At 44.3% G+C, this 22,798-nt stretch overlaps 1 protein-coding gene across 3 annotated transcripts; it reads left to right on the plus strand.

Moving 5' to 3' along the window:
- The first annotated feature begins 23 nt into the window (after window positions 1-23).
- On the plus strand, window positions 24-22,755 carry rtn1a (reticulon 1a). Of its 3 annotated transcripts, XM_084380821.1 has the most exons (9): window positions 24-478; window positions 8,631-9,368; window positions 11,231-11,911; window positions 19,372-19,579; window positions 19,685-19,823; window positions 19,980-20,049; window positions 20,419-20,465; window positions 20,557-20,615; window positions 21,893-22,755. In XM_084380821.1, the coding sequence occupies exons 1-9, from the start codon at window positions 256-258 to the stop codon at window positions 21,933-21,935; spliced, it is 2,208 nt and encodes a 735-aa protein (XP_084236947.1). In that variant the 5' UTR covers window positions 24-255; the 3' UTR covers window positions 21,936-22,755. The 3 variants fall into 3 exon arrangements, with proteins under 3 accessions (XP_084236947.1, XP_084236948.1, XP_084236949.1); XM_084380822.1 differs by lacking the exons at window positions 24-478; window positions 8,631-9,368; window positions 11,231-11,911 and adding an exon at window positions 14,193-14,509; XM_084380823.1 differs by lacking the exons at window positions 24-478; window positions 8,631-9,368; window positions 11,231-11,911 and adding an exon at window positions 17,467-17,566.
- The last annotated feature ends 43 nt before the right edge of the window (window positions 22,756-22,798 follow it).

Genomic DNA, 22,798 nt, shown 5'->3' on the forward strand with positions numbered 1-22,798 from the left:
CCGACCGCACCGCCTCGTCTGTGGCGTCTACAAATCCCAGGCTCGAGTTGACAGACGCCAGCCAGAAGCTGCATTCTCGTGTTGTCTGTCTCCATCACCCGCTCTAGCGCAAAGAAGGGGTTGCCGCCGCACATTTACAGTGCAGCCGGTAGAGAAGAAGAAGAGGAAGAAGAAGAAGAAGAAGAAGAAGCAGAAGAAGGAGAAGAGGCGAGTCAGTAGCGAGTGTACATCTTGTGTCCGATAACAGGAAAAAGCATGTCTGCTCAGCCCGGTGAGGAGCTCGGCTCGGAAGGGAGGTGGTTTGGGGATGACTACGAGAGGAACGGCCTGTTCGGGAGCACACCGAGCCGCTTCGGCGAGTTACGTGAAGATTTGAAGCCGCGAGGCGGCGAGGTGTCGGGCGACCTGGATCAACAATTCCATCCTTTCCAGGACGACGGGATAAGGCCTCCCGTTGCTATGGAAACTGCATCCACAGGTAAAGCGGTCCATTATTGCCAAATACATCAAATCAAATCAGTTTTATGTATATAGGCCAAAAATCACAATCACATTGCCTCAGCGGGCTTTAGAGGTCTGTACAGGGAACGACATCCTCTGTCCTTAGACCCTCGATGCGAGTGAGGAAAAACTTGCCATATTGAGAGAAAAAAAAAAACAAATAAGTCCTGATATTTAATAATTTACATTATTTCGGCCACGCTAGGGTGAACTTTGTCAGCTATTTACAAACACAGATCGGTGCTAATGTGTAAATACAGTGCGAGAGATGCAGCTGAGTCCATTTGTGACAGATTTGGTGTTAGGACAGACGGGCCTAAAACTTCTGTGCTTGAAAACAAAAGAAAGATGCCAGCGAGTAACTTCCATTGGATGATAGTACGTCAGCTGTCACAACAGTGGTGCTGAGGGGAGTAGGATCTGACGTCTTCGAAATTAAATTCATTCAGATTTAGTTATGAAACATCAAATATGACCCACCGTTCCACCCACCAGGTCTTTGGTTGATGAGATTCGAGGCTGTAGGGAGGATTCAGATGCGATGCCGCATGCTTTAAAAAACAGCCTGTTGAACTTTGGGTGGCCTGTGAACGTTCATTGGCAAAAGTGCTATATCTAGAATAAAATAACTACATCTGGATCTGATGAGGTAGAGGGATCATAAATAGATCACAGGCTTAATCCCCATATAGCTCCCATAGCCAGTGGCTGGTTAGAAAATAATGAAATCCTAGTATTTCAACTAGTCCTGCTTTCATAAGTGTCCTGCATGGTGACAGGATTCCTACATTCCTGTTGTGGTATTGTTGATGATATATTATTGGATGCTGGAGGCAGTGTTTTTGTGGGAACATCATCAGACCTCAGTTCTAAGTCCGTCACTCTCCTCAGCACAGCTCGGCTCATGCAGCTATTTTTAATCCAGAAGGAACAGGGCTCACTATTCGCTTGGCGAGCAAAACTAGAACCCTGCACTTTCATTCACGGATTCACTGAAAAATTCATGAGATGATGTTTAAAAAAAAAAAAAAAAAAAAAAAAAAAGCCGCCTAGTTGCCTCCCTTCGCTGCTTGAGCCATCTCATTTCGGCTGCTCCTGAACAAGAAATAGAGAACAAAAACATTTGTCATTTTTGTATTATCTGTTAACAGGAGCATTATTGATCACACAATTGGTCTCCTAATCCTTTGAGGCTAGGAATTTGGCACAAAAGCAGAACTTTAACCTAACATATAGAGTCTACAGATTATCATCTAGAAGCAGTCAGTCTAGTCAATGTTTGGCCACGCTCTCCACAAAAAAACAAAACAAAGCACATGCTCTACTTTCATAATAGTGTGCCAGACAAGCTCCGGCTTGTGTAGGTGAGCGCACACACACAAACACACACAGTTTTGATTCCCTAAAAGAGGAAAGAATAGCAGCCTCTTGCTGCTACGACTCCAACTGAGCTGTGTCCATGCCAGTGAAGTAATCCACTGTGTCACTTATGTTCTTGGTGGGAACAGTGCAGATCTCATCACATCCAGTTGGGCAGAGTGGACATTTTCCTCTTGACCAGACATGCTAGAGTCTGTTCTCATCTCTGTCAAAGGCTTTCTCTCTTTAACACACTTCCCATCTCTTCTCAGCTGGTGGATCGTCACAAAATAATATCACCAGCTCTAAAAACATATAGATTTTTGTTTTACTGAGGCCAGAAAAGAAGTTTGGCCTCTGAAAAGTAGGAACCGTGAAATAGTATCTCTTCAAGATGTCTAGAATTGCCTCGCAAGGTAATCGATCCTTGCCTGTCCTAAATCTTGTTCACAACACTGATCTACCCACAGGACGCCGATAATGCTGATTTCAGCTGTATTAAATTACCACAGGACAGAACCTGAGCTTTGGATCACAGACAGTACAGTACAGTGCAGCTTCTTTGATCCTCAAAAGTTTCCTATCCTGTACGGGCTTCAAGAGGCATGAGAGAGAAAGTTGTGGAATATAATGCTGCATCATGATGAGGTCTTCTGTGAAAATCTCACAGTTTGTTTTTAGCACATGGTGTGCCTCAGAGCTGCAACGATTAACAGATTAGTTGTCAATGATTAAATAAATCACCAACTATTTTGTTTTTCTTTTTTGGTTGCTTTATTCCTCAGCAAGACATTTTCTGACATTTTATAGACCAAATAACTGAGGAAAAAAAATGACAGATTAATTGGTAATGAAAATAATCATTAGTTGCTGCTACTGTAAGAAGCTAAGTGCATATTGTGCACAAACAGCAACACCTCCTTCTTTTTCCAGCAAGCGCTTACAGTACAGTACAATGGTCACTCTATAATGTCCTGACATAGTGCATCAGTCATGAGAAACAATCCAGCCCCTGATAGGTGGATTAGACTCCACTCTTTCTCTGTTCCAGTATATCATCGGTGACGAGGATGAGACAGCATATGTCTGGCTGGGTCCTTTCCGTATCTTTTAGATAGAGAAAGCACTTAGTGGACTCGGCCGGACTGCATAAGCCAGCACGGTGCATTTGTGCCTTTAGCTGGTGAGAGCTCTGCTGCTGTTCCCAGGGGGGCTGAGCAGTGCTAGGTCTTTTCAGACTGGATGATAAAGATGCAAGATAATACAGGGATAGAGGAGGAGGAGGAGGAGGAGGAGGAGGGGTTGGGCAGCTTAATGGCAAGAGAGGCGAGGCCTTGACAAGAAGGCCGATAGTTCACTGGCCAGACTGTCGGGGAAAAGCTGGAGATAGAAATAACTGTCTTTGACTTCACCTTTAATTCAGTGTCAGTGGTCAGCAGAGCAGCTCCCAGGTGTGAGCCAGTGTCTGCACGCACTTCCAATAGCTATTGTGGTTAAAAATGTGTTGTCTAAGCCTCTTACATAATTAAATAAAGCTTAAAGTGAGTATAATATAAGCATGTCTGCTCTCCAGAATGAGGTCCTCATCCTATGTATTACCTGCCAAGCCTCCAATCTAATTCATCGTCATCTGCGTCCAGGACCAATTAGCTAATGCTGAGGGATAAAAGGACAGATAAAAGCGTGACAGGCCGAGCCCAAAAAGCCCTACTGCAGGGGACAATAACAAAGCTTTAGTGCTATCATCATATCTATAAATTATAATTTCTCATGTGCTTTGATCCCATGTGTAAACAATTAAAAGCCATCATGTGAAATCTGATGCCATGTTGACAATTTTACAGCCTCAGTCCATCTCTGTGGCCTGTGGGCATAGAGTAATCCCTGAGCAGAGTAATGCAAAACTGCTCATGGGATTAGAGCTACTTCTAGCAGAGACACTTAAAAACAGCGCAGTCCATCTACATTTTTTGTGTAGGCTTTTGTGGCCCGCCTTCCTGCCTGCATCTGTGTTCTTTAATGCCCAATTCTGTCTGTACTATAAAAGTGAAACGCTGATCCAAAGTCACACTAGATTGACAGCTTTGACCCAAAGCAGACAGCTTGCAGACACTGAGTCTGGATCCTCCCACATCCTCTCCATTCATCCATAAAGCTCTATCCAAGCAGGGAAAGTACGATCAATACGGTGGAAGGCAGGTACTGTACGTACCACAGCTTTAGAATCTGAATGGGGACAGATTAGCTTTTATTGAAACTCGCTCCTCATTGATTTATATTTGACAAAGGCTGCTGGAACAACAACATTGGCCCGTGTGTTCTTGAGTGATTTTTTCAAGAATGGTGGATGTACTGGCGTTTCTTACAGTCATTTTATGTCCTCATTCTCTTGGATCAATGCAGCTCGGAGCAATTGAGTCCCTCAGCACAGCTGTTCCCCAATCGACCTCTGCTAGTAGTTTTGTTGTACCTCAGCTCTTAGTAAAGACTGTCTTTGTGCTCGCCGTTTTCTTCTTCTTTACCGACATTAAAGCAGGCTAGTTAGTGACTACTATTCATGTATTTGTTCACCCAAGGTCGTTGTAATCAATACATTATGAACATAAAAGTTCCAACCAGAGCTTTCAAAGCCAGAGACCATTCAGAGCTGGAGCGGTGCTTCAGTTAAACTGTGACAAATACTGTGAGTAAGGGACTTAATAAAGGAATCTAATATAATACCTCTCTTCCTTAGAATCACACCGTGACTGTGATTCAGCTCAGATTTATAATAAATGGCAAATGCTGAAATCCTTCATGTAATTTGTTTAATCGTTGGCCTCAATTTTAATTATGTAGAATATGATTTGAATAGATTAACATCTATCATTATGTACTGGGTAAAGAAAGACCACCATCATTTTGTCCAGCTTTAATTGTTAATGTTTACTGATTTTTTTGTTTTGACTTCCATACCAAAAGGAGCTTTTATTTTGTTGAGATGTTACTTATGTTGAGGTATAAGGTAGCTGCAAATACAGCAAATCTCAACAATACAAAAGTACTACAACACCCGGAAGATTATATACAATATCTTTATTTAACCAAGAAGTTGCATTCAGATTAAAATCTCTTTACAAGTCAGACCGAGCCAAAACAGGGTCAAAATAGCAGCATGGAGGACATGACAAGACAACAACTACATTAAATCAAATCAAATCAAATCACAAAAGCAGCAGGAAGTACAAAAGAGACATTTCATCATAGTGCGTAGACAAGGCAACACATGGGATAAAAAAAAGACACTGGTGTTCATCATACATCAAAAAGCTATAACATAGATCTTCTGTGGAAAGAAACAACACTTATAAAATAAAAAGTACTTCTGTATACTCAAATCACATATTTATGTGAACATTATGCTAATAAAGGTTGTTTTTTTCTCGTCCCCCAGGCTTTTTCCAAGTACAGTAAGTAATCTTAACTGGCCAAGCCAAGTCAGTCCTTATGCTTCATCCACACGGAAAATCAATTTCTGTTTTTATCTTCTAAACAAAGCATTTCACAGTTCCCAGTAGAGCTGCAATGATTATTCAATTCGTTCTCAACTGTTAAATTAATCGGCAGCTATTTTGATAAACTAAACTGACTTCTATTAGGGTTTCAAGGATGAAAGTACCAGAACCGAAACAGACATCCATTCAGTGTGACAAATTACAGGATACATGCCAAATTCAGTTCTTATTATATCTATATTATATCTTTATATACACGATCTGAATAGATCATATGAATATCTGTGGGTTGTGGAGAAAACTAGACATTTGAGGATATCACCTTTGGCTAAAGGGAAACACTCTTTCACCATTTTCTGATATTTCATAGACCAAACAACTAATTGATTAATCAAGAAAATGATTTTCAGTTCATTGACAATGAAAATTGTCAATAGTTGTAGCTTCGTTCCCAGTAATCAGGATGATTTATACCAAAAACAATTATAAAGCTACAGCATATTGTTTAGGATCAAAGCCCCAGATGGCTTTGAAAGAAGAGCACTCAGTAAGTGTCTTGATGGATTGGTTTCAACAAGGTCATGGAGTGAAAGAGGACTCCTGAAAGGTAACACCGCAGTCGAGCGGGTCATGGATGGGCTGATGGAATCGTTAACAGTGAGCAGATCAACAGATGTTTCAAAGTAGAGCTGAATCACTGCTGGGATTAAAGATGGTGTGAGCTTGGACGGCACCAAGTGACACAGATTGCTCCCTTGAATGTCAGTGCAGCTTGTTGGTGGCTTGTGGAAGCAGCAACATCTCCGTCTGCGTCTGTCTCTGCACTTCTGACTGCAATAATGCAGACAACATGAAGTTTAAGAGAAATTTCTATTTGCGTTTCTTTACTCAAATTTAAAATACCTTTTCTATTTTTCATATAAGTTTAATCATGTTATTCCTCATTGAATAATCACAGTGGATCAGTAAGTGTCTTCAAGCGAGTAAACCCTGCTGCGCTCCACATGCAGCTCAGTTAAACCTTAATTTCAAAGTGGTAATATATTCATTTTGCAACTCCGGCTCTTTTGATACTGTCTGTTCTCGCATGTTTTTGTCTGCAGCCTGATAATTAGGAGCCCATGCCTTGGCATAGCACAGATTGTCAGGCTGCATTAGTTTCGGAGCTGCACTGGCTGCACAGAGGACAACAAAAGGACTGCCCCTTCACAGCACATCCACCAGGACTTATTTATTTAACTGCACCATCCTTTCAGTAGCACGATTATGTTGTGTGAGCTGAGAATTCCTCTGTTGTCACGTCCAATCCCATCTGAGCGCAGCAAAGCGTTTGCTTCGGCCTTGTGGGGGTTTTTCCCAGAGTCTGGGCGCTGCTACGCCATATCGGCAGATTCAAAAATGCCCTCGATCTCAACGCATAGACTTTGTCAAGAAGCTGCTCGGTTAAAGACGAGCATCTGGCCTCTTTTTTTTTGCTGCAGATGCCTTATGCAACTGCTGGTGGTGAGTTTATCTGTTACGTAGAATGGGTTGATAGAGATAAAGGTGGGGGGGTGAGGGTGTTTTGCCTACAGTCAACAGGATTACTGGCAGTTCACAGCACCACAGTTCACCTCTCTTCACAGTTTGTAGTGGCTCTGAGTGCTTCCCACATCTGCACAGTTGTACAGTGACTCAGTGAGTGTTAGGCTGTGATGTTGTTGCCAGGGTGATGGCTGATGGGACCTATACGATGGTAGTACACTAAGAGGATTATACGTTGGTTCGCTTTAGCAACACATCAAGGGCATTCATGTCACTAAACTGAACTCAGCTCAACAGCTGTGCCTGTTGATGTTGCATGCTGCTCGGATCCATAGGCAGGTTACTCTACCAAATATTTGAGTCTACAAAATAAGCCTAAGAGCGCCTGCTTTGCTTTTCCTCCATGTCACGTCCCTCCCTCCTGCTGTGTCCCAGCATGGGTGTGTAGTGCTTCTGCCATTGTACTGCGGTATGATGTATTGTTAATGACTGAGGGAGCAGCAGTAGGAAGGACAGCAGAAGGGAAGGGTGGCGGGGCTTTTTAGAGGAAGCGAAGGGAGGGACGGGACGTCCTGACCTGTTGGGTCTTCTGTCAGTCAGTCTGCATCCTCCAGAGCTAACCCTAAGGCTGCTATTTTAAACCTTCCCCCCTCATCCAGCCCAGCAGCTGGACCTGGCCTATTTATAGCACCACCGCTGCCCTGGGAGATGCAGGGCTAGAGAGCGGGAGGAGGATCACAGATTGTGGAAGTATAAACACTGACTTGTACACAGCTCAACAAAAATATTAGCATTAGGTTTGTGCTGGTGTACAGTGTGTGTCAGTACTCTGTTTATGCTTGTGCATTTGCATATGAACAGGAGGCAGTGTGTGTTTGTTGGCCGAGACTGGAAGTTGGACTGGAAGTCAACAGATCTGAATACTTGACCTTGACTTCTGACCTAATGATTTAAAATAACATCCCTATCAAGGGCGTCTCTTCCTGTTTCGCACGTCATATGTAATATGAGCATCCTTCACATTTCCCTGCAGCGCTGTAACAAATTATTCAGTGAGATGCTGAGTGATATTTTATAGCCGAGCACACACAGCTAACACCGTCACCGTCTGACGGTTTTGAGTTCATAAAAGTGGTTGAAGACACTGTGTCACTGTGCCTAATATGATTTCAGTTTTGTGCGTGTGTGTTGAATGCTAGGATGCAGGGAGCGTGCAGTGTTTGAAATATTTATTTATACATGTACCATTGAACAATTTTGTCAACCTAGCCTCGACTAGCTTAAGCGATTTGGATTTTGGTTATGCTAGCTTGCACATACAGGTCATATTTTATGTGTTCGTTTTCATGACACTAATTTGCCAGGGGAGACAGAGGATTAGTGATTACAGAGCAGAGATGTGACTAGAGAAAGCCCTTTGCCTGCATGATTTAGAACAGACTCCGGTTGTGGCTCTGTGGTTTTTTGGGGTCGGAACAATCCCCCTTTGTCCCGCACCGGGTACAAGTACCCTCTGTTACTGCTGCCTCACTGATCTTCACAGCCGAGCACCCAGAGTCTCACAGTGCCACAGCCCCTCTCCCTGGCAGCAGCGCCAGCTGAAGCACGGCCTTGTTTGACTGGATGTTTTCATTAATCAGACAGCTCGTGATCGTGTGACACAGAGACTGCTGTCATTCTTCCTCATCAGTTTTTTTTGTGTGTGTAACATCACTGACTTTCACTTCTCTCTCTTCCTGACAATCTCTGCAGATGACACCATGTCTGGCCTCTTCAGGAAGCCTATGAATGATGATGGTGATGTCTACACTTCCCTGCTGTCAAATCAGAACTTCACATCAGATCGAGAGGCCTCCTACCTGTCGGACGACCTGAAACCTACCAAGCCCTCCTCTGGCTCCTCTGCCCTGGACGACTTCTCCAGTGACGCCTACAGCTTCAGCTCCAACACCAAGATGACTTCCAACCTGTCTGATGATATGCCAAAGTCTCTGTTTGGCTCAGATAAGACAGAATCCTACAACTACATGGACATCAGCCACGGGGATGAGCGGCGTGACCAGCAACAGGGGGCTCTGCACAGCCTGGTGGACACAGGCTCAAGTGGTCGTGACTCATTGGGCAGCTACATGGATAAAAGCCCTAAAAGAGATGACGATGACGATGAGGAAGAGGAGGAGGAAAACCTAGGTCCAGCACTGGGCTCCCACTCTTTCCCCTACGTGGAGGAGCCATCTGATGAAGAGCTGTCAGACTACCGCTCCTACCGAAACCTGGGTGGCACCCCGCAGACGGCCAGCCCGGTGAAGATCACCTTGACTGAGTCCCAGCCTCCAGTCGCCAAGACTGAGCCGCAGAAACAACCTTCTCCAGTCAGTGTGTCTGAGCGTGAAAACGTCCTCAGTGTGGGCTTACAGGGGGTTCCCACTGTGACACTATCGGAGCCGGAGGATGACAGCCCTGCCTCCACTCCTAACGCTTCACCAACACGTAAGCACAGCACACAAACACACACAACTGGCACATAGTCAGGTATAGGAGTGAGTGGTAAAATCTTCCAACATGGTATATGTGATTTCATGCATCAGTATACTGTAATATAGTGTTGTCAAAATATAGATTTTTCAACACATATATATTGATTGTGAATATTCTATATAATTTTAATACACATTTTCATCAGTATCAAATCACCCGTACCAACTGGACTTTCTCACTCTCTCTTCTCTCTGACAATGAGTTGACACACACACACACACACCACTGCAGTGCCCTCATAGCCCCGCTTCTCTCACTCACTCAAAGTGCTGTCTTCTCGTCACTCGTTTCATTTGCTCCGTTTCGTTATGGTGTCTGAGCTCATTAAATATGACAAGTTCAGAGCCTCCCTGACTGGTTTTGGTTGACAGATGCTGTTGTGCTAAACACACAGTACACAAGCCTTGTTACAGTTATCTCAAATTTGATATGTATTGAAAATGGTATCGAATGTCAATATTTTTTAAGGTATTGTCCTCGAGGTTGGAAATTTCATTATCATAACAACAATACCATAATAAAGTACATTTTCTGGAAAAAGTATTTAAAAACTGTTAAAATAACCAGGTTGGAACGTTTGTTTTGTCTAGTTGTCTAGTTTTGCCTAGTTATGAAACAGTCTCTCACTTTAACACTGCTGCCTCTATATGACCTACATAAGCAGATGAGACCAACAGTGAGAAGATGCCTGATTCTACATAGTTACTCTTAAGTCCTGAGACCTGAGTCAGATTCCCTGCAAAACCATAACATTATCATAAATGTTGATAACCTTTCTCAACTTAACTACTTTTACCGAGCAACCGAACCTCTGAGCTGCAGGATTACATGTAGGCCAACCTAAGGTGTATGAACGTTAATAAAAACAAATGTCAATAGCAGTAGCTAGATCAAGATCTTTATGACAGGTATGTGTTCATATCACCTTTGTCCACAGGGGCCGCCAGAATCAGCAAAAAAAATGACGTTCCTTGAAGCTGCTTAATATAAAAATACTACGTGTATCATTATATCAGCCCATATATTTCATATAAATTATGTTGATGCCATAATGAATTACTTCAAAATCAGTGCATAAGAGGAGCAAAAGTTTAGAAAATTACATACATTAGCTAATATTTACCACTGCTCACACCACACCAAATAAAGTTGTCACAGGGGAACCCATGAGTATATTAAATTGAAAGAGGATGTGCTTTATTTCTTATGAATTTTTCATGTCATAAGCGGAGGACTGTGTTATTGTATCTTCTTTCAAAATATACAGTCTAGCTTTAAAGAGACACGTCTCCACAAAATTAAAATGACATATTTGTCCTTGTACCTGTAGTGCTATTTATTCACCTAGATTGTTTTGGTGGCGAACTGCTGAGTTTTGAAGATATGGGCACTTGGCTTGTGGTGTTCAAAGCGCCAAAAACTTTAATTTGAAAAACTCAGCAGCATTGTCTCTTTCAAGAAGATGCACGCTTTCGTCTGCCATTTTCTATGGAAAGAAAATAGTTCTTACATTAAACTGCTGACAGCAAGATCTGTGGATAATCTTGAGTAACGAGGTCATGATTTCTGGAAAGTGACATTGTTGTTGAGTCTTTCAAATGTTTTTTTTGTTGGGCTTTGAGCACCACGAGCAGAGTGCCATCTAGTTTCATTATATTTGAGAAAAGGCAGACATCTCCTCAGCCAATAGCTCCAAAAGACGGCAACTCACAGTAGTTTTGATTTTGGGGTAAACTGTCTTTTTTAGTGATAATGCTGTATGTTTGGATTTGGATCTCTAATACCCACTTTTCTCTGAATTTCTTTGTGAACAGAAAAAGATTTCCCTTCCCATGACATGTTCAAGGCTGACGCTGGGAAGCCTGCAGCTTCCAAAAGCACTCCGAGCACAAAGGCCGGCAGCAAGGAGCATGACGGCAGCAGCGCAGAGTCTGGAGACTCAGAGATCGAGCTGGTGTCTGAGGAGCCTCCAAAGGCCACTAGCAACCCGTTTGCCCAGCCGCCTAAAAGCAAGGGCACTTTCAGCCAGCCTAACAACCCCTTTGACAATCCCCCTGTCGCCAAGGGTGGTTTTGGCCTGGCTGGCAACCACGCTCCACCCACAGCCTACAGCATTCTGAGGGAGGAGAGAGAGGCCGAGCTTGACAGCGATCTCTTCATCGAGTCTGCGTCTGAAGAGAGCCCAAAGAGAGAGCAGGGCTTCAGTGGCCCCAAACAGGGAGTCAGTCCTCCCTCTCCCCTGGTTCCCAGTGCTGTCACTCCCCGCAGCACGGCTGAGACGGTGCCAGCCGAGCCCCTGATCACAGAAAAGGTCAAGACTCCAGTGAAAACAGAGGAGGATCGCCCCAGCAAGCCCAAGCCCCCCACTGCTGCCGTGCCCCCAGAGGTGCGATCAGAGAGGCCCCAGCAGGACGACATGCACAAGCAGACCAATGAAGGCAAAGACCCAGGGAAACCTGCTGCCTCTTTCCTCCCTGGCTTTAATAAACAAAAAGGTCAGTCGTCACAATCTTGATTTTCTCTTTTTTTCCCAGGATTCTGTGTTTTCTAGGCAGCATGTGTCACAGCTGCACAAAACTGTAAAACATGTACATTGTTAATGCCTCTTTGTGGAAGTAATAGGATACCAAACAAAAAAATCAAACACAACAGGTCTGTATTCTTGTGATTGTTACAGTGGTTTCACCTTGGCTTTTATAAGCGACTATCTTGAGCACTGGCTGTCTAGAAATAGTGCTGTCAGCTTGCAGAACACGTAGTGTTGTGTGTGCTGATGTGTCCTCAAGCCCGAATAAAAGAGCTATCACGTGCACATTGTACAACCTTCCCCATCAGACAGTATCTGGGGACAAAGACAGCTTGGAAATAACAGACAGAATATTTCTCATTATACCAGTAAGGCAGCAATTGTGTTTGTTTACTTCCTGGTTGCTACCTGCGTGGTGTGCTTTGGCATTGTTTTGTTGACAAGGCCGGGAAAGTAAACAGGGCTGCTGAGAGAAATGGGATGTTCCACTGCTGAGTGAGTGTGTGTGTGTGTGTGTGCCTTTGCAAGGGGGAGGGTGAGTGCTTGTGTTGTACTTTCCTGAGGTCTGCTTCCACCTGGTGGTACAGTTATGAATATGAAAGCAGAGTAAGGATGCATTGGTTCAAATTTATGGCGATGCATGACGACTGAAACTCAACGCAGTTTAACCTGTAAACATCAGTGGAAACAGTTCAGATAACAGAAATTCAGATGTTGAGAAAAAAAGACCAACCTCTCTCTGCATCTTGACAACATCTGGCTCCCTACATCCCTTTTTAACATCATGCAATTAGATAGGTCAGAAGTGGCAGTCGCTGTCAGCAGGAGTTAATGCTGTCTAAGCTGCATATTTGCTGTTGGTATTTTGACTTTTATTTGCGTTTTTCTCTGTCCTTGTCAACAGTGTGTTTACATAATGCTATGATGTCAAAACTGGGGCACACTCCTACTGAGGCGCTTTGAAGGCTTCCTCTTGAAATTCATATCATTGCAGGGCAGAAAAATCACATTTTTATGAATGTGGTTTGGTTTTGGATCCTCCGTGGCTTTCAAAGACACAGCTGCGTGCGATTCCTGTCACTCACAGCTACTGATGCACCGTGGTCCAACAGAATGTGATGATTGATTTAGAATGATTTTAAAAAATCACACATTTGAAATATACAACAATATGAACTGGCGTGAATCAATAACAAATAGAAGCGGCTCTCCCTGTTTTGTTTACTCAGACTGTGAGAAGGTTCTGGAAACGCCAAAAAGCAGGTCACATGTGTTTTTTTCTCCACCACTAGAGGACGCAGTGCACCTTTGTCATCGCAGACGCTGTTTTCATCTTTGGACTTCCACGCCAGTTGCCATAGCAACAGTGATGGGGGAGCATGTTCGGTCTGGTTCAGAGAGACCTGTTTTTTCCTCTCCCTCTTGGTCGGTGTTGGCACTGAGGCCTGTCGCGGCTGCAGTGAGCAGAAGGTGTGAGGTGTGGCAGTCTGCAGGAGGGGGGCGACTGAGGGGCTTTGATGGGAGAGAAAAATGATGCTGGGAATTGTTTTCTGCTCAGTGCTGACACCACAGTGACAGTGCGGTTTTCTCTTTCGCTTTAAAGCGTCCTACGTTGCTTTTTCAGTCAGCGCTGTCTTCTGGGTAGGAAATCGTTAAGCACAAACACTTCCTGAGGGCACTAAACAGGGAGCATTGTGCTGTAATGTTCAGTGTCTCTCTTGTTATGAATTATTAAAGTACAAGCACTTTGCCCCTTCAATTAACAGTGAGTCTACTTGGATATCTGGCTGCAACCTTAAATATTCTTCTGTTCAAATAAAGAACAACGATCCTGGATGTTTGCCATATCTTTCCTTAAAGTGACTGCTGTTCTTGTAGGACTGCTATATTTGTTTCACCCATAAAAACGAACAAGCTACAAGAGAAGCCAGAGCCGCATGCTGGAAAGTCTGACAATGTTTTGGTGTCTCATCGAGGCCTATGTTGGATAATCCTCCCACTGCTTGTACCCCCACCATTACTGAGTGTTCTGTTAGGGCTTTTATTGTGAAAGCTAGCGTATCTTCCCTTTCAATGTAAAAAGCTGAGCCTCCAGTGATCACCACCCACCCTCTCACCCCTCGGGCTCTTAATCATTGCATGGATGGTTTGCTGCAGCAGCAAATGTGGTATGGTGTTTACAATTTAAACCCCCCTTCCTCACCCTCACCCTCCCCCAGCACACACTCATACAGACACATACACATACACGCTCTCCCCGCTCCTCCTGTTCTAGCCAGCGCTGCTCCACAGCATCAGTCTGTGTGCTCCGCAAGCCGGCAGCACCTTGGAAACACTTTCCTCCCTCCCTCCCCACCTCCCTCTCTGTCATCTCCGCATCCTTTTTGACCATTCATGCCTTTCTGGGATGAGTGAGTGAGTCGGTGCGACCGAAGAGGGAGACAAAGAAGAAAACGGAGACCATAAAGAGAAAGAAAGAGAACAGGGACGTAACTGATCACCAGCATGCAGGCCACTGCAGACGTGACCAAGAAGGAGAGCTCCTGGAGCAGCTGGAAGGGCCAGGGTACTGATGTGTTTACTGTGGTTTGTCTGTGCTTTGTGGTTTGAGAGATGGACCGTTAGCTCTGCATGTAGGTTAAATATTCATGACACTACCGGCGTATATACTCGAGTGTGTGTGTGTGTGTTTTGCATGTACACATTTGTCGTCTAACTGTATTTTTGCAGTGTTGGGGAATCAAACACAATATATACCTGCGCCTCCTCTCACACGGACACGCCCTGATGACAGATCCTTTCTACTGCATGTGTGTGTGTCCGAAAAAAAAAGAAAAAAACAAAAGAGAGAGAGGCGAGAGACGCTGGTTGGTGTTATGGAAAATCATTGTATACACACCAGCGTGCTGGGAGCCATCTGTTTTGGGTGCATGGTAATATGGATGCCAGTGTTGTGCTGTGGCACTAAGGCGTGTCATTGTTATCACACTCCCCATTTTGCAATCGTGCAGGGGAGCTGGTTTTATATGGCGTACGCTCTGTTTTTGTGTAGCGAGGCAGTCCGAGCATCCGGACGGCTCTGACAGACTGTCTCCATGGTAACCAGGGCACACCCATCCTGATTACATCAGCCCTATCTCCTCGGCTGCCATGGCACCTTGCAGAGACTGGGCCGGAGAAGAGCATCCTCCGTCTGTCTGTTTCCATAGCATGGAGGGCTCGTAGACGGGGCCAGGAGAGAAAATGGCGTCCCTTCCTCCACACTGGTTATGATTTATTATCTGACATTTTTTTTTAGGATTGGCTCAGCAGTGAAAATGCAATAGAATAGTCTGCTTATTGTATCCCAACAGAGACGGTAGCAGCCCCTGATTGTGGATGCGCAGCTTTGTAAAAAATAACCTTGATGACAAACGCCCACATTTGTCATTATTCTACTGAGTCATCATTGATTTAATTTGGCCAAAAGGAATGTCTGAGTCTGTGTAACACAATAGACGATGCAATGGGATCGGTCCACAGCATTAGAAACGCATCAAATTAAGCTGAAAGAGGATGAAATTGAGCAGGTTTACTTTCTGCAGTTGAATGTTTGCACATCACCTTGATGCTGTAGGCATTTTTATGTTTAGTCATTCTCATTGCATATGCACATTGCTGACCCGCTGCCACCAAACAGTGATGCAGTCACATACAGAACTGAGTCATGTATGTGTGATTTAATCACATAAACACTAACAGGACTAGAGATGGCACACAACAGCCTAAAGGATCAAAATTTACCACTACACTACTGTGTACACTTGGTACACAGACAACAAGATGAAGAACAGATTCTTCAAAATAAATATGGCCGCTGCAGAGCCAGTGTTACGATACTTTGTTTGGTAGTTTCTCAAATACATTAACTTCAAAAACTAAGAAAATCTCTGCCGTTACAACGATGTGATCAACTTTAATTTGCTGTTGTTTCAAATCATTATTTGCTTGTTATGTGGCAGAGGTTTGTCTATGACAATCAAACTTCTGGATAGTTTAGAAAGCCAGGGATAAGTCAGAATTTTCTTCACAAAACGTGGCATGATTTACTTACTGCTTTTGAAATTGATGTATGCATGAATCTAATAAAGTACATTTAGTGATATAAAGAGGTCTGAGAGGAGAATCAGCTTTAGAAATACACTGAACATGGTTGGATGGTTAACAGTTATTTGCTGCCGTTCATTTCTGTTGGACAACCTGTCAGACTGATGACACGTCTTTGTCCAAACTAGCTGTCTACCCACCAATATCAAGAGAAATCATACGATCTTATAGCAAAACATGTGAACAATCCCTCTGACCCAAAATCCGATGTCCACAATCGTCATGTCACCCGAAAGTTCATCCAGAGTCCTGAATCTCGGCTGTGAGAGACTGTTGGCAACAGAAGTCCCTTCGCATGTTTGCTAACTCTGGCTGATGGCTTGTTTGAGGCCACAAGGATGTCTTCAGTGATTTAATGAGGTCAGGCTAAACTAGTTTCACTACAGAAAAGGGGGAGGGGGAATCATATTATTGTCACTTGTGTTAATCATTTGCTCTGGTTTTCTCTTGTCGTATCAGAAGCGAGAGTCGTATCAACAATCGGAGCTCGGCAGGATGCGCTTGTACTTCCTCTTTATTCTGATTTAACATCCTGTGTGTCTAACGGTGAACTTTCACCCATGCAGTTCAGCTTCTGCTACTGTTGAAAAACTCACCTGCATGCTGTAATATGAATATCAGGTTAAGGTTTTGACACAGAAAATAAGATGTTTTATTATTTTAATCAGTCAGAAGTCAGACTACAATTTAGAAAAATCTCAGACACTATCATCACTATGCTAACACTCTTTCAGACTTTCGATTGTCTCGACACAGACTTGGCGACTAACTGGCCTTGTGTTAAACCTGCCATTGTCCTTTTGTGCTCCACAATAAAGGGAGCGGCTGTCTTCATATGTCGGGGTGTGGAAGAGCCACATAATGTGCTGCTGATCCCCCAGATTCGGAGCAAATCAATCTCTCTCTGTTCCCAAAGGAACGCTCTTTCCCCTCCCTCCCTCTTCTTCTTTCGGGCCCCTCCCTTTCTCCATCGCTCCATCTCTCAGTGAGCGGTGGGGAGAAAATGGAGCACGGTAACTATGGTAACTGCATCAGGCAGGTGCTCGGCAGTATCCTCGCCGCCGAAGCATTTTAATGGAGCGGTAGAACATGGCCGCAGTCTGCGTGCATTTTATTATCACGCAATGTCTTTACACATAAAAGGCTTTCCATTTTCATACAGTGTTTAAATTGGTAGTCTTTGTCACGTGTCAGCGGGGCTGTGCTTAAAAGCCTGAGCATAAAAGAGCTCACAGAGAGAGACAGTGTTTGTATATGTGTGTGTGTGTGTTGGATTGCAATGTGATTCTCTGGCAACCGCACCCCATAGACGCTCCCCCTCCCTCAGTCGCCCTGCGCAGGCGGATGCTGATTTGCTGGTGTGGCTGTGGCCCCTCCTCTCCTGTGCAGGAGGGGGGGGGACTCCCCCTTCAGTGCTCTCCTTTTGTCCGTGGATAAAGCAGCTGCCTCTTTCCCTGTTCAGCCATGGGAGCCGCAGGTCAGTACACGCTTCTCCTGCACTAGCTAAAGCTTTTCAGTCTGCCTGCAGTCTGTGCAGCACATCACAAGGCACAGACGCCGGTCAACACCTGTCTCGGGCAGAGCTGTCTGTTGATGTGTCTGTGTGTTGTTACAGCTGCTGTGTGTGCTACCTGTGCCTGTCTGTGTGTAAGTGTGTGTGTGTGTTTGTGTGTATGTGTGAGCATCTCCATTCAAACCAGAAGCCACATGGACAGTTTGTCCCTGGCAGCAGCAACAATGGCTTCTGTTGGGAGTGGTGCGTGTACAGCAGCTAAGACACATGAATCCAATTTCCACTGTTTCTGAATGAGTAGTGTCTTTGATTTGATAGTGGGCGGGGGCCCTGATAGGTACTGCCGGTCACTGTTGGTTACTGATAAAGAAAGACAGCTCAAACATGTGATACTTTACATTTTAGGAACAATAAGTGTGTGTGTGAAGCAGAGATTCACTCAGTCACAATGACTGTTGCCACCCAGGTTCAGCCTGCCGTTCTGGCATCCACAGATGCCTTTCAGTGGAGAGTAAAGATGGCCGTCATCACTATGCTGCTCACAGCTCCACGGCTAAAATTAGAGCAGGCAGGCTGGCGGACAGCACAGAGAGGAAGAGTAAGACACCCAAGAGACCACAGCCGCAATTCTGTCTTTGTAACTTTACATTGCCGGTTCTGCCTCCTTCACCACGTGACATGATGGGTTTTCGGTTGTCAGTACGGCAACCACTAGTAGTATTGTTGGACTTGCAGTGGTGGTGGTGGTGGTAGCGGGGGGAGGCGGCAGGTTCAGAAGTGAAACAAGCAGCCGGCAGTTCTCATGGAAACGGGCCCATGTTTCCAGCCGACACAGACGACTGCCAGCAGAGGACCATGTCGGCCTCTGGAGCTGTAATGGTACACTGGGCTAATCCTCACTTCTCACTTGTCTCTCATCTTTGCGAGTGGCTTTAAATTACAGGCCCCACCATGCAAAGAAGCGAGGAAGTGTTGGAATAGAGGGAAAAATGGTGCAGCAAATGTACGAGTGCCTGCAGGCATATTGTATATTTCAACAGTTTGCTCCTGTAGGTGGAATCATGCTGTTTCACTGCACTAACGAGACGCAGCAGTGAGGCGTCGTCATCCTTCCTCACTGACCACAAAACTGCTGGTCTGGCCGGGTCACATTGAACTGTCGTTATCTGTGAACTGCTGATAGTGCTTCTATTTCTGCTACTGCCTCCAACGAGCTATAGGTCAATCATTAATTCTGCTCCAGGAGCAGCCGGTGCAGGTGTAATATGTCTCCCACTGCCTGTTTGTATGTATGTTTGTATACGTGTGAGATCAGACCAGGTGCCACTGACGAAAAGTACACGTCAGATGTAAATATTAAGCCCCACAAGCCCGGAGTGTGGCGACACAGACGGAGGCACTTGCTCGACAAGTGAGAGTCAGCTATTATCATCTTCAAAGGTCGCTCTATAAATAGGAGTACAGAACCTGAACTGAGGAATCGTCACTCAGACACCTTCGGCTCACTCTAACCTAATGAAAAGCTAGGTTAGGAAGCTGGGTTAAAACAGGATCACGTGACAGCTGAAGCTCCCTGAGGACGTCCAGTTGTGAACAGCTTCCAGATATTTGACCCAAATGTGTGGTGTGTAGCGCGCAGCAGCGGCAACCTAATCCACTTTGAAAAGGATACGTCCACTGATGCCCAGGTGGGCCTACATGTTGCAGAGCAAGTGGTCAGGTCATCCTAACCCTGTTTGTCCTTCTTCTGTCCCCCTTCGACCCCACAGCGATTGACCTGCTCTACTGGAGGAATGTGAAGCAGTCGGGGGCCGTGTTCAGCAGCGTGCTTCTGCTCCTCTTCTCCCTGACCCAGTTCAGCGTGGTCAGTGTCGGAGCCTACTTAGCCCTGGCAGCCCTCTCTGCCACCATCAGCTTCAGGATCTACAAGTCTGTGCTGCAGGCTGTGCAGAAGACCGATGAGGGGCATCCTTTCAAGTGAGTAGACTGATGAATGAGACGGTTCATGGATTTCATCGAAAGGTCTGTGGCATTTGCTTACTGAAGGGTCTTGTCTGTTTCTGATCCTGTGTTTGTTGCCAGGTCCTACCTGGAGATGGAAATCGCTCTATCCCAGGACCAGATTAGCAAATATGCCGACAAAATCCTGCTGTACACCAACACCTGTATGAGGGAGCTCCGCCGGCTGTTCCTCGTACAAGATCTGGTCGATTCCTTGAAGGTTTGTTCGACTTACTTTAAACTCTTCCACCTTCATTCACCTACAGTTTTTCAGCTCTTCCTCTTGGGGCCACTAGAAGGGCTTTATGACTAACGTGATGATATACAGTCAGAATTGCAGCCATAAAGATTCAAATGTCTTGTCTGTTTGTTTCAGTTTGCTGTGTTGATGTGGCTGCTGACCTATGTGGGCGCTCTCTTCAACGGCCTGACGCTGCTCATCCTAGGTGAGGTCATCCCAATTCTCGCTCAGCTCCATTTTAACTCCAACAAACTCCCAAACACCGCAGTTGACTCACTCACACTCAGGCATCTTATGCTTTTGTGCATCAGAAGCTCAATCATTTTGAGAGGATTTGATGAACAGAGCTGTACAACATTAATGAGCAGTACGGCACGTCCTTATCATCAAATTCATTTATTGGACATGCTTATTTCAGTTGAACGTCAACAGTATCTGTTTACTTTTCCAGTGTACATTAGATAAGAGTTGGGAGCCCTGCAGTGCTCACACATTTGTGTTCCTGTTTGAGCATATTCCCGCTGCAGGTCAAAATCCTTTAACATGAACCATTATTCTCTCCATGCCCCTACAGCCGTGGTCTCCATGTTCACCATGCCTGTGGTCTATGAGAAACATCAGGTAGGAATCTGAGCATCACAATAACTCAAGTCCCGCCTGCTTTAGGAAATGTTGTCCAATATTTACGATCTGACTTTCCTTCTGTTTTCAGGCACAGATTGATCAGTATGTGGGACTAATACGGACCCAGGTCAACTCGGTGGTGGGGAAGTGAGTGTTCGCCATTCACGTTCAAAGTTCACTTTAGATATATGAACAAATGCACCAAGTCTGAGCACAAGAGGACATCAAGCAGTGCACGCTGTTCTCAAAAACTTATTACATCATGATTGGACGCAGCATTTTTGCATCTAATGTCTGATGCAAACCGATTGCGTGCTTGATAGAGCCTCTGATGTGCCCTTCTGCAAGGCACTGTTATTTCTCCAGTGGAGCTGCTCAGTGGCCTTTTTCATTTTCCAAAAATGTAAATGTCTGAACACATTAATATGAACCCAACATATTATTAGCAAAGATACATTTGTGAAAAAAATATGATTTACACAACACTGATGATAGGCTGAACATGATTTTATGCAATCATGTGAGCAAGCTAACCTAATGTTATGCTAAATTGTTGTGCAGCACCTATCTATAGCAGCCAACTAGCACATCAACTCAGGCAGGTTCATTCCCAGGGCATCAAATATTCATGTTTTGTCATGTCCTGTAAGGCTTTCTGGCAGGAAGGCTGCGGCCATCACACAGACGATAAAGGGTAAATTGTGCGTCTGTATGACACGCCAAAGAGCATTACAAGGTGATGTTGGTATTTGATAACCTGTAATGAGAAGGTGTGGCTAATTACGCGTTATTGAAACATATTAGCTAGTTCATCACACATTGTAGGCCCAGTTTAATATGCAACATACTTTTAGTGAGAGTCCATGCTCTTTATCTCTATCAGCCCTTTACCCCAAAAAATGTTAAAGAAACTTATAATCATTGTTTTTCTTACTGTAGAATGAGCCATTTATATTTAGAGGGAGCTGCAATTTGCGACCACGCCACTAGAGCCCCCTAAATCCTACACACTGAACCTTTAATTCATAAAAGTAATAAACAGTGTGGCCCATCAAATCTGATTTGAAATACATTTAAATAAGGCTATAGATGCTAACATGTTGCACAAGGTGAGAGTGGATCAGCATTGTAGAAAAGTCCTAACTTCAATGGGCTGAAGCTGAGCAGTCTATTTTTATCAGCTCTGTGGTAAGCCAAGAAAACTCAGAGTGAAAATTGTAGGTGTCCACAGGGCCAGCTGATGCAAAATGTCTGCCTGCAGTATATGGACAAACTGACAGCCCTCCTTTTGCCAATTTTAGTAACACTTGACATGTTGGTCTATGGACTGCCATAAAAAGCAAAGAACTTAGAATGAGCACAACTTAATCTAGAACAAATATTTCTCTGGACATGTGGTATTAAAGCCTGTTTTCTCTGTCCAGGATCCAAGCGAAGATCCCCGGGGCCAAGAGGAAGGAGGAGTAGACCTGTCTGTCTCGCGGCAAAGCTGACAGTCCAGTCCAGCTCAGAGTCAGGCAGCTCACTCACTGTTGAAAAGCCTGGTCGTCATCTGTGGGGCGTAGTGCTATGTCATCTTGGTGTTCTCTAAAAGCATCCACTGGAGAAAGCCTTTCACCCTGTCCATAGCAGTCTTAACACTAACACACACCGTCACACGTACATAATCCTGTTTCTAGGTAGACAAGTTCACAACTCAAAAAACAAAAGAAGAAACTGACTTTTTTGTGTTGCTTATTATAAAGTGCATGAAGTCGAGCCTTGGGTAAATAAATATTTGATATCTTTTGTGCAGTTTTGAAATCACGCTACGTTTTTGCTTTGCAGTGCTTACCACAAACTGTACGGTTTGGCACAAAAAAGCTAAATGCCCTCAGACGTGCTCTGCTGCCAATGTTAAATACTGCTTCATGTTTCTGAGTTAGCAGACGGGGCTTCTCTCAGTCTATGTCGATATATATAAATATCAAAAATGATTTCCTTTTGGTGTTTCCAAGCACAAAATAATTTAACAATATGCGTCTTAGATGTGGTAATTGTAGGGTTTTTGCTTTTGTATAACCATAAGGAACAATACACACGCTCATGTTTTAGGTACTGTTGTACAACTACTATGAAGACAAGGAGTATCTGGTGATATTTAGCTTGTTTGAATAACTGTCCAACTTTGTACTATGTTCAACTATACTCTGTAGTTCTTTAGACCCTGGACTCTAACTATTTGCACTTACACTATGTATTTAATTACAAGAATAAGAAAAATAAATGTACCTTGATGTATAACCTCTCCTCAGCCACTTTACTGATGACTTCACATTCATAAGACAGCT

This window comes from Pagrus pagrus (assembly GCF_965226575.1).
Source record: "Pagrus pagrus genome assembly, chromosome: 18".
Classification (NCBI taxonomy): domain Eukaryota; kingdom Metazoa; phylum Chordata; class Actinopteri; order Spariformes; family Sparidae; genus Pagrus; species Pagrus pagrus.

What these genes read in the sequence shown, in the direction of transcription:
- rtn1a (XM_084380821.1), top strand. Translation starts at nt 256, where the DNA reads ATGTCTGCTCAGCCCGGTGAGGAGCTCGGCTCGGAAGGGAGGTGGTTT. An exon ending in TATGGAAACTGCATCCACAG is followed by an intron (nt 479 to 8,630) that starts GTAAAGCGGTCC and finishes CAATCTCTGCAG; the next exon opens with ATGACACCATGTCTGGCCTC. An exon ending in TCCTAACGCTTCACCAACAC is followed by an intron (nt 9,369 to 11,230) that starts GTAAGCACAGCA and finishes CTTTGTGAACAG; the next exon opens with AAAAAGATTTCCCTTCCCAT.